The 12,416-nt window shown below is 36.4% G+C and overlaps 1 protein-coding gene across 4 annotated transcripts in view; it reads right to left on the reverse strand.

The window, feature by feature from the left end:
• Positions 1-12,416, reverse strand: part of LOC110449436 (kinesin-like protein KIN-14E) — an 85,377-nt gene that overhangs the window by 68,167 nt on the left and 4,794 nt on the right. For 3 of the 4 annotated variants that reach the window (XM_021496311.1, XM_021496309.1, XM_021496308.1), the window contains exons 2-3: positions 11,180-11,507; positions 7,445-7,486 (exon numbers count right to left, since the gene is read on the reverse strand). In XM_021496311.1, coding sequence (XP_021351986.1) covers positions 7,445-7,486; positions 11,180-11,479 — 342 coding nt within the window. In that variant the 5' untranslated portion in view covers positions 11,480-11,507. The remainder of the gene's footprint in view (positions 1-7,444; positions 7,487-11,179; positions 11,508-12,416) is intronic. The other variant, XM_021496312.1, reaches the window with a different exon arrangement.

A 12,416-nucleotide genomic window follows, 5' to 3' on the forward strand; every position in this document is an offset into this window, starting at 1 on the left:
GGGCACAATGGGACACGAGGGGGTTGGCCCGACATTAGGTAACACTATATATGCACCCACCAAACATTCTCACCCAATTAATATGATAAACAGTGACATTGACCTTGACCTTTAAATTATGGTTCAAGGAATTTGCATTATTGTTCTTTGTATAAAGTTTTTATCAAAATCTATTCTGTTCCTGGGAATACAAATGTCACTTTGTTATAAGTGAATACTCCTAATGATTGTGGTTGTAATGGCTGTTTCTTTCTGTATTTATTTGTAATGATGTTTTATCAAGTGTTACCATTAGCTAAACAAGAGCTGTCAGAGAACAGCATAGCTCGCCTATGTATGTTATTATAATACTGCAACTATCAATAGAAACACATGTATAGTAAAATGTTGATATAGTGCCTGTCATTTTATTTGCCACCTCACTTACCACCAGGATTAACATCTATGTGAAGTGATTGTTAAGAAATTAATAAAGTGCAATAAAGCTATTTTTGGACGCTAAAATATGAAAATATGGTTTAACACATTGCTTACACCCAATACAAATACTTCAACCTTATCATAGACAACAGCCTATTGATGGTGGTGGTCCAACACTACCCAACAAAACTTGCCCAAAAACTTTATCCTCAAGCTTACTCCAAAACATTAATGAAGCCCAATGAAGCTGTTTTTGGCCCCTAAAATATGAAAATATTGTCCAGAACATTGCTAACACTCCATTTAAATACTTCAACTTTATAATAGACAACAGTATTGATGGTCGTTGTCCAACACTTCACAAAAAAACTTGCCCAAAAACTTTAACCTGAAATTTAACTAAGTCCAATTAAGCTGTTTTTGGGCCATAAAATATAAAAATATGGTCCAGCACATTGCTTACACTCGATATAAATGACTTAAACTCATAATAGACAACTGTGTATTGAGTGTGATGATCCAACACTGTTTTGAAAAAACTTGCACCAAAACTTTAACCTTTGAAGGTTCCCGGACGCAGACGCCGGGGTGACTACATTAGCCCCCCTATTCTTCGAATAGGCGAGCTAATGATATTTTTTAGTCAAATCGTATAAACAGGTGTTTAACCTGGTGTTGTCAAATTCTAGAGAAAATTGCTATGAATTGGTAACTGTTTCTTATCACTTAACAGTTTTGTTTTCATTTAATCCCTATTTCACATCATTCATAAAAACTTGAAAGTCTCAAGAAAGAATGAAGTGCTTTTATCCCATATCTATGAGAAGTGAAAGAATGACAGGTTAATATTTGGACATAAGCATATAACAGCAGGTAAGTACTTGTGAACCTGGAAATTACCCCATGTTTGTTACACCTTTGAAACCTGATTAGAGAAATAAACACTTCTGTCACCTGGAGAAGTCAGCAATATATAGAACATAACTGCTTGAAAAGAAATCCACCTTTCTGTGCTGTAGGTAATTAGCTTCAGAAATGGTATTGTAATAAGGTCCCCGAGGTTTACAGGTGATATTGATTGCCCGACACTGGTGTGACAAACTGTATCCTTGTCAATATTTGCCTTGACAACCATTGTAGAACTATGTATGTATAACACTGACAGACATTGATCCGATACTTAGCTTACCTCTCCAACAATTCAACTTCTCCTCTGAAACAGATTACCATTGCAAAAAGTTGATGATCCAATAAATTCTTGTAAAAGTAGCACTTCAGCCATTTCTGTTCACACATATATACAAAAAACACAGCTTACATTTTCACTAATTTAGTCTTAATATCTTAGCATTTCTTGTACTCAAACTGGATGTCAACACAGATTCATTGATTAGTACTGTTTTTAATTTGAATTTGAAAATAACTTCATATTTGAGAGAATCTTGTTTTAGTAATAATCCTATTTTTAGTGATAACACAATTTTGATAGTAATTTTTTCATTGTGATAGTTCTATTTAAGTTGTAATTCTATTTAGCTATAATTCTATTTAAGTTATAATTCTATTTAAGTTATAATTCTATTTAGCTATAATTCATATTTAGCTATAATTCTATTTAGCTATAATTCTATCTAAGTTATAATTCAATTTCAGCTAAAATTCTATTCAAGTTACAATTCCATTTTTGTTATCATTATTTGTATGATATATGTATATTATTCCAACCCTTTTTTACTGATGCTGATGTACTCATACTTATAGCTTTGGACTAACCAAATGTATACCCTGTATATGCTATGGAGCATGAATTAGTCATAGTGTTAAAAATCATTATTTGAAAACCACTTTAGAATACTGAGCCAAATATGTAGTGAATGTACGGAATCTCATGACGAGGTCTTTCTATGGTTGACGGCCCTAGCAATAGAGGGGAATAGCACACCTACAGACGTGCGACAACTTCATTGTCAGTGGGTTGGTAAAGACTTGTCGTCGATCAGTACAAAGTCTATCAATGTACTCATTAAACACGTAGAACTATTTTTACTACTTCAGCTATCAAGCTGTTAAACAATATCACTACTCAAACAGTAAATTATTACTAATGTAGCGAGTAGGGGACTAATACCCAAACACCAGCGCAGGCTGCAAGGTCCTAAGTATTCGTCTCAGAGTAGGCTTTGTGAGTGCTAGATATCTACATCTACATAGTAATGACCACTTTCATCTATTTGAAGATCATGTCATGTGCTAGTTAGATGTGGGTGCTAAATAAGGATACATGTACTAGATGTAGTCCTCAGTGAAGATTTTGTGTATTTGTCCCTGATAGATATGGGTGATAGTCCTCAGTTATAGATATGGGTGATAGTCCTTAGTTATAGATATGGGTGATAGTCCTCAGTTATAGATATGGGTGTTAGTCCTCAGTTATAGATATGGGTGATAGTCCTCAGTTATAGATATGGGTGATAGTCCTCAGTTATAGATATGGGTGATAGTCCTCAGTTATAGATATGGGTGATAGTCCTCAGTTATAGATATGGGTGATAGTCCTCAGTTATAGATATGGGTGATAGTCCTCAGTTATAGATATGGGTGATAGTCCTCAGTTATAGATATGGGTGATAGTCCTCAGTTATAGATATGGGTGATAGTCCTCAGTTATAGATATGGGTGATAGTCCTCAGTTATAGATATGGGTGATAGTCCTCAGTTATAGATATGGGTGATAGTCCTCAGTTATAGATATGGGTGATAGTCCTCAGTTATAGATATGGGTGATAGTCCTCAGTTATAGATATGGGTGATAGTCCTCAGTTATAGATATGGGTGATAGTCCTCAGTTATAGATATGGGTGATAGTCCTCAGTTATAGATATGGGTGATAGTCCTCAGTTATAGATATGGGTGATAGTCCTCAGTTATAGATATGGGTGATAGTCCTCAGTTATAGATATGGGTGATAGTCCTCAGTTATAGATATGGGTGATAGTCCTCAGTTATAGATATGGGTGATAGTCCATAGTTATAGTTGAAGGGTGTTAGTCCTTAGTGAAAATTTGGTACAACATATTTGTCCATAGTGATAGATGTGGGTACCAGCTAGTGTTAGTGTAAATATACAGATTTTTACTAAAACACCTTCAGATATTTCCACCTCGTTTGTGTCCTTTGCTATGATAATGACAGCAAAGGGACAGCAAAGGGACACCTACCAAGTATATCAACAGAGAAGCAATGCTCAATTCATTGCTACATTTACAAATGTAATATGTATTATTAATTAGTCTCCACAATATGTCGATACCCCACACAGAGCATCGGTCGTCAAAACATCTGACGTGTTGTGTTGGAAGAAAGTCACAACTTTCAATCCTGGTAACACCTCTTATCACATTGTACTGGAACATAGCTGTTCAATTTGACACTGATCAAACGATCAATATTTCATGTAGAATTTTGTATATCGATAAAGATTATAAATATTTATTATTTCAGTAGGGAGTATGAACAATTTCTGAGCTCATTATGTAGCCTGAAGACGCGTTTAGGTCAAATTTTTATCATCAATATTTCTTAAATTACCACAATTGAAAATAAATGTCCTGGAATAAAAAAAAAATCAGGTTTTTTACCCTTTATGTAACAACACATGTCATATTTAACAATATATAGCTTGTGCAAAACCAATACACCTGTGTGATACTTTCTATAGTAAACTTATCTTGCCTTGTATAATCAGACATACAAATATCGGTCATTATGTAATTGTATCTGCTGTATTTCCTTTCATGAATTTAAATCCATTACAATACACAGCTTTATAAGTGCAGACCACTGATTGAGAAAACCTTTTGGTCTATCACAGAACATATGAAGTAACTTTATGCAGAATTCGTATTACTTCAAGATTCTGGTCTTCTGTCATTCACAGTAACAATGTGTACATCTCTAATTGTCCTTCATTGTTTCATGAACAACTATTGTGAAATCATCTTTAATTTTAGCATTTCAAAAAGACACTAGTATGCCAAATATTGTAAATTTATCATTTAAAAAAAAAAAAAGTATCATGGTTTGTCTGTCCTCCATATATAATACATTTGATATTGTATATTGTTGTAAATATGTTTTCTCTGTACATTTATAATTTTGTAAAGAGAAATAAAGTAAAAGTAAAGTTAAGGCTCAAAGAAATGCCTTCCCATCAAAATTCAGATGTTCTACAAATATTTTGTATGTCGCATACAGTGTTGAAGTGACAACATGGAGAAGAGTGTTCTGTGACATTACATATCGTCATGGTGTCAAGTTTATTTATCAACCATTCAAAACTGCAATGGAAAACACTTTTCTATGATCCATTACAGTTTTGGAAATCGTCCATGATGTTCGCTTATTCACTATATATAGCTAACAGATATTGTTTGACTCATTCACCCCTGAAATTTCATAATGAACTATTCCAACCTATTAATTGGAAGAGTTCAAATGTGTCTAGGGGGGGGGGGGGGGGATTGAGTTAAACTGACTGTAAAAACATTCCAATTGCACAAAATTACAGAAAAAACACATTGCATAGAAACAGATGGACAAAGATTATAAACATACAAAACTGGAGGCATGCATGGAATATATTCAATAATAATACTATGATTGCGGATTAGGGATATTTGTACAAACTCAAACTAACATTTTTGTACTTATTCATAAGTACCTATATTGGTCGTTTGATACCATACTTTAAACCCGTTAGTAATGCTTAAATGCATATTTACATGAAAAATTATAAACCATACAAAATATCAGTAATCTACAACACAAAAATGTAGGTGTTGATTCTACTAGAAATCATATATATCATACCACCATCAAGGAATACATTTGTGCTTTTAACCATTTCACCCCTGAAGACACATTTGAACCCTTCCAATTGAAAGGTTGGAATAGTTCATGATGAAACTTCAGGGGTCAATGAGGTAAAGAAGATATTTTTAGAAAAAAAGAAAAAAATACCATTCGGAAAAGTTCAAACCCCAGAACCATGATCAATACACTTATAGACTTCATCCCAAACTTTAAATGTTGATAAAACAGATGTTTCTCTACATCTCGTTTTGATGAAAAAGTTGTATAAAAAATCACTTTTTGGTATGGAATTGAAATATTTGACAACATTCAAACTTGGACCTATAAGATTTGTTTTCCTCCTGATCCCGAGAACCTAGACAGCTTGTATCTTAATATGACAGAACAAGGACAGTTTAGATAGCGCTAATATTAAAACACGAAGTAAGTAATCATATCTATATAACAAGAGGCCCAGAGGGCCTGTATCGCTCACCTGGAAATGTTAGTAAAATTGAAGTTGGAATAGCTAGATGTTGCTGGTAGTGTACATGTATTACATTGTTAGTCAGGGGATATATTTATATGCAATTAGACAAAATCCTGTCATTCCTAGTAAAAAGAAGGATTTTGAAGAATTTGCTATGTTTTCCCTATTGGGCCCCACCCCTCTGCCCCAAGGGGGTCAGACCCACTTTTGATACAAAATCAGGTCGCCTTTACCCAATGATGCTTTAGACCAAATATGAACAAAATCCTGTTATTCCTACAGAATAAGAATTTCAAAGAATTTGCTAAATTATCTCTATTGGGCCCCACCTCTAAGGCTCCATGGAGGTCAGACACACCATTTACACAAAATTGATTTCCCTTCCCATAGGATGCTACTATTCAAATTTGGTCAAAATACCTTCATCCTAACGGAAGAATAAAGGATATTAAAGCTATTCCTCTATATCCCTTATTTGGTCCTGTCTCTCTGCTCCCAGGGGGGTCAGACACACTGTTTATACAAAATTGGTTCCCCTTCACTCAAGGATACTTCATACCAAATTTGGACAAAATCCTGTCATTCCTACAGATGGACAAGGATTTTGAAGAATTTGCAATGTTTCCCCTATTGGGCCCTACCCCTCTGCCCCCAGGGGGCCACATCAAGACCAAGGTGCTCCAGATTAATTTAGGATAAAATACTTTAATCTCTATGGTAGAAAAAGGATTTTAAAGGTTTTACCTCTATATCCCCTATTCGGCCCTGCCCTCTGCCCCCAAGAGGGCCACACCCATCATTTATACAAAATTGAGTCCCCTTTGCCGAAGAATGCTCAAGACTAAATCAGGATAAAATCCTTTAATCCCTACGGTAGAAGAAGGATTTTAAAGGTTTTACCTTTATTTCCCCTATTCGGCCCCACCCCTCTGCCCCAAAGGGGGCTACACCCACCATTTATACAAAATTCAGTCCCCTTGGCCCAAGGATGTTCCAGACTAATTTAGGATAATATCCCTCAATCCCTATGGTAGAAGAAGGATTTTCAAGGTTTCACCTCTATTTTCATTGTTTGCCCCCACCCCTCTGCCCCCAGGGGGGCCACATCCACTGTTTATACAAAATTGAGTCTCCTTGGCCTAGAGATGCTCCAGGCCAAATTTAGTCAAAATCTACTTAGCCGTTCAGGACTAGTAGCGTTTTAAAGGAAAAGTTGACTGACGGACGGCGGACGCTGCGGTATGACATAAGCTCATCATGGTCCTTCAGACCAGGTGAGCTAAAAATGTTGATTACGAAGATAGAGATGAATTAATCAGCAGGTCATCAAGATTAAGGTTATAAATACAATCACACTCGTGGCATGCAAAACAAAGCTTTGTGAATGCCCATGACTAGTGTTGTTCTCTTTAATCTGATAATTCCCATTCATTCTCATCAAATTGTTACTTTAAATGATAGGTTTTATTGTCACATTATTTTCATAGACTTTCACCTGCAAATATTTGCTGATAAAGCACTATGCAGTACTTTGCCTGCGAGCCTATTTGTAAACTTCGAAAGTAATATTTTAAAAATTGTTGAAGTTCTATGAATCAATGCGTTTGAACAACACTACTCGTGACCATGTTAGCGGTTCAGCTTCTGAATCCGTAAAGTGAATGTGTAACATTTAGAGCTCACCGCGCCATTTTCCAGGATCTGGCCCCCAATCCGGGGAGCGTTCTACAAAACAAGCAATGGCTATATCCATGAAATACAAACACAGACTGACAGATGCTTTTACTCTCCTGGAAATTCACTAGCCATCTCATCTGGCACAGATCCCTGTAGTATTAATATTTGCTAATTCATATATATTGTTAACTCTGGCTCTGATGAAAACACCTGGCTAAACCTGTACACTGCTTTGTCTGTCCAACCTATGTCTGGCCAAAAGGGATTTCACTGCTTCATCCATGCTTTTCTTTCCTTGTTTTCCTTAACACATTCACCCCTGAAAATTCAAAATGAACTATTCCAATCTTTCTAATTGGAAGAGTTCACATGTGTCTTTAGGGGTGAACGAGTTAATTCAGGCTTATATTCTCGAAAATCAAAATCTACTTTCAAATTTTGAAAAGGAGGAATATTGTCTTTCGATTTTAAATATAATTAAATATATCAATACAAGGTTATTTTCCCCCAAGATGAAAAAATAATCCACAATTGCCAGGGACATTAAGTTGAATTCAGGAGGACTTCAGAAGCCAAATCATGAACAAGAAAAACGCTAGGATTATCTAGAATATCTACTATCAGAGAAGTATCTCAACAAACAGACTCTAAAATAGCGGTACACAGGACTGAGTTTTGAAAATTCTATAAACAGCTGACAATATCCATGCAGTTACATTTGAAAACACTTTTTTTTCTAGCCATGATAGTGTTTGTTCCAATTCTGACCTCAGGAGACAAACAAAACACAATTATAACTCCTGTCATGTCTCAGAGGAATAGGTAACTGTAGGTAAAATAATCAATAGAAGAATGAAGCCATGCATGTAGATCTAGCTAGGTACCAAGTGACATACCATACCATCACTGTAGAACCTAACTTATGTAGATCTAGCTAGGTACCAAGTGACCTACCATACCATCACTGTAGAACCTAACTAATGTAGATCTAGCTAGGTACCTAGTGACCTACCATACCATCACTGTAGAACCTAACTAATGTAGATCTAGCTAGGTACCAAGTGACCTACCATACCATCACTGTAGAACCTAACTAATGTAGATCTAGCTAGGTACCAAGTGACCTACCATACCATCACTGTAGAACCTAACTAATGTAGATCTAGCTAGGTACCAAGTGACCTACCATACCATCACTGTAGAACCTAACTAATGTAGATCTAGCTAGGTACCAAGTGACCTACCATACCATCACTGTAGAACCTAACTAATGTAGATCTAGCTAGGTACCAAGTGACCTACCATACCATCACTGTAGAACCTAACTAATGTAGATCTAGCTAGGTACCAAGTGACCTACCATACCATCACTGTAGAACCTAACTAATGTAGATCTAGCTAGGTACCAAGTGACCTACCATACCATCACTGTAGAACCTAACTAATGTAGATCTAGCTAGGTACCTAGTGACCTACCATACCATCACTGTAGATCCTAACTAATGTAGATCTAGCTAGGTACCAAGTGACCTACCATACCATCACTGTAGAACCTAACTAATGTAGATCTAGCTAGGTACCAAGTGACCTACCATACCATCACTGTAGAACCTAACTAATGTAGATCTAGCTAGGTACCAAGTGACCTACCATACCATCACTGTAGAACCTAACTAATGTAGATCTAGCTAGGTACCAAGTGACCTACCATACCATCACTGTAGAACCTAACTAATGTAGATCTAGCTAGGTACCAAGTGACCTACCATACCATCACTGTAGAACCTAACTAATGTAGATCTAGCTAGGTACCAAGTGACCTACCATACCATCACTGTAGAACCTAACTAATGTAGATCTAGCTAGGTACCAAGTGACCTACCATACCATCACTGTAGAACCTAACTAATGTAGATCTAGCTAGGTACCTAGTGACCTACCATACCATCACTGTAGAACCTAACTAATGTAGATCTAGCTAGGTACCTAGTGACCTACCATACCATCACTGTAGAACCTAACTAATGTAGATCTAGCTAGGTACCTAGTGACCTACCATACCATCACTGTAGAACCTAACTAATGTAGATCTAGCTAGGTACCTAGTGACCTACCATACCATCACTGTAGAACCTAACTAATGTAGATCTAGCTAGGTACCTAGTGACCTACCATACCATCACTGTAGAACCTAACTAATGTAGATCTAGCTAGGTACCTAGTGACCTACCATACCATCACTGTAGAACCTAACTAATGTAGATCTAGCTAGGTACCTAGTGACCTACCATACCATCACTGTAGAACCTAACTAATGTAGATCTAGCTAGGTACCTAGTGACCTACCATACCATCACTGTAGAACCTAACTAATGTAGATCTAGCTAGGTACCAAGTGACCTACCATACCATCACTGTAGAACCTAACTAATGTAGATCTAGCTAGGTACCAAGTGACCTACCATACCATCACTGTAGAACCTAACTAATGTAGATCTAGCTAGGTACCAAGTGACCTACCATACCATCACTGTAGAACCTAACTAATGTAGATCTAGCTAGGTACCAAGTGACCTACCATACCATCACTGTAGAACCTAACTAATGTAGATCTAGCTAGGTACCAAGTGACCTACCATACCATCACTGTAGAACCTAACTAATGTAGATCTAGCTAGGTACCTAGTGACCTACCATACCATCACTGTAGATCTAGCTAGGTACCAAGTGACCTACCATACCATCACTGTAGAACCTAACTAATGTAGATCTAGCTAGGTACCAAGTGACCTACCATACCATCACTGTAGAACATATAACTAATGTAGATCTAGCTAGGTACCAAGTGACCTACCATACCAACACTGTAGAACATATAACTAATGTAGATCTAGCTAGGTACCAAGTGACCTACCATGTACCATGTTGTCACTGTAGTACAGTAACAGATTTATGTAGGTCTATAGTTAATATATATGATTATTGCTTTCTAAAACTATTGAAATAGCAGGACTAAATTTATAAAGAACAAGACATCTTATTAGCATTTCATCACACTTAATTTCGGCGCAAAATAAATCAACGATTACACAGTGTATCAGCCCCATTTATGTCTATTAACCCTTTGAGTGCTAGTCACAACTAAAGTTGCGCTGTATGTCTGTGGCCACCACTGCTAGGCACAACTATAGTTGCACATTCTATAAAATGGTATTTTATATGGTCAACAGCTAATCGTATTGTTTAAAGTTTAATCAAACACATCAAATAACCAATTTCCATTGGTATTAATATGTTTATTATAAGTGTTATAAGTATTTTTTTGGCAATATTTTTACCAAAATTGTGACTTATGAAGTTATATCTAAATTTGAACTGCAGTGAAAATTAAATTTTCCTAATTAATTCAGCACTGATTGGTTACCATATGTTATTCTAATATAGCACTCTAAGGGTTAAAATGAAAAACTTCTATGGATGCAGGGTTGAAAATTAAAAAAATGATCTCTTAAAATCGTTAAATAAAAATGGACTAAAAATGAACAACTACCGGGTAATTGTAGGTGTCATAACATATTAATGAAAGTCCGGTCAACAGATAATCAAAACCAAATTTTAAAAAAGTAAATGAAATAAAAATCAGATAAGATTAACTAGTATATCATGAAAACATATATGGACAGAAGAAGTGTGTAAGTAGAAAGAGTCTAAGACAGTTAACTAACTAACTGTATCCCTTACCTTGCCCTGCTTGATTGTAACGCCACTGGCCCCAGCCTGACCTTGACCTCTTTGTGGTGGACGGGCTGGAGCACCATTTTTACGGATTTCCACTTCTTCAAATTTTCCCTTACGAGGAGTAGAGGCCTCGGAGCGAGCCTGCCTTGGTTTGGCTTGTGCCTTGGAGGAAGTATTTTTTGATCGACTAGGTGACTTTGAGGAGGATGTTTGATCTGATGATGGGGCAGATCGTGAGCTCTCAGGGGCTGCCTTCACCTGTACCGTAGTTGGGGAGCCATCAGCTGATGCACCATTCCCCATGTCTGTGGTCACTGGGTACTCTTTATTTCTAAAAATTAAGCAACAAAATATATATATATATATATAACTCTGCATCTACACATAATGAAAAGTCTAAATTCTGTGTAGACACGAAAAGACAACAGAAACTGGTGAGGAGATATCAAAACCAAGAGAAAGACAACAACAGGAACTGAGGTGATATCAACATCGAGAGAAAGACAACAACAGGAACTGAGGAGATATCAACATAGAGAGAAAGACAACCGCAGGAACTGAGGAAATATCAACATAAAGAGAAAGAAAATAACAGGAACTGAGGTGATATCAACATAGAGAGAAAGACAACAACAGGGACTGAGAAAATATCAACATAGAGAGAAAGACAACAACAGGAACTGAGGTGATATCAACATAGAGAGAAAGACAACCGCAGGAACTGAGGTGATATCAACATAAAGAGAAAGACAACAACAGAACTGAGGAGATATCAACATAGATAAAAAGACAACAACAGGGACAGAGGAGATATCAACATAGATAGAAAGACAACAACAGGAACTGAGGAAATATCAACATAAAGAGAAAGACAACAACAGGAACTGAGGAGATATCAACATAGAGAAAAAGACAACAACAAGAACTGAGGTGATATAAACATAGAGAGAAAGACAACAACAAGAACTGAGGAGATATCAACATAGAGAGAAAGACAACAACAGGGACTGAGAAAATATCAACATAGAGAGAAAAACAACAGCAGGAACTGAGGTGATATCACCATAGAGAGAAAAAGACAACAACAAGAACTGAGGTGATATAAACATAGAGAGAAAGACAACAACAGGGACTGAGAAAATATCAACATAGAGAGAAAGACAACAACAGGAACTAAGGAGATATCAACATAGAGAAAAAGACAACAACAAGAACTGAGGTGATATCAACATAGAGAGAA

The sequence above is a fragment of the Mizuhopecten yessoensis genome, unplaced genomic scaffold, assembly GCF_002113885.1.
Source record: "Mizuhopecten yessoensis strain PY_sf001 unplaced genomic scaffold, ASM211388v2 scaffold4611, whole genome shotgun sequence".
Taxonomy (NCBI): Eukaryota; Metazoa; Mollusca; class Bivalvia; order Pectinida; family Pectinidae; genus Mizuhopecten; species Mizuhopecten yessoensis.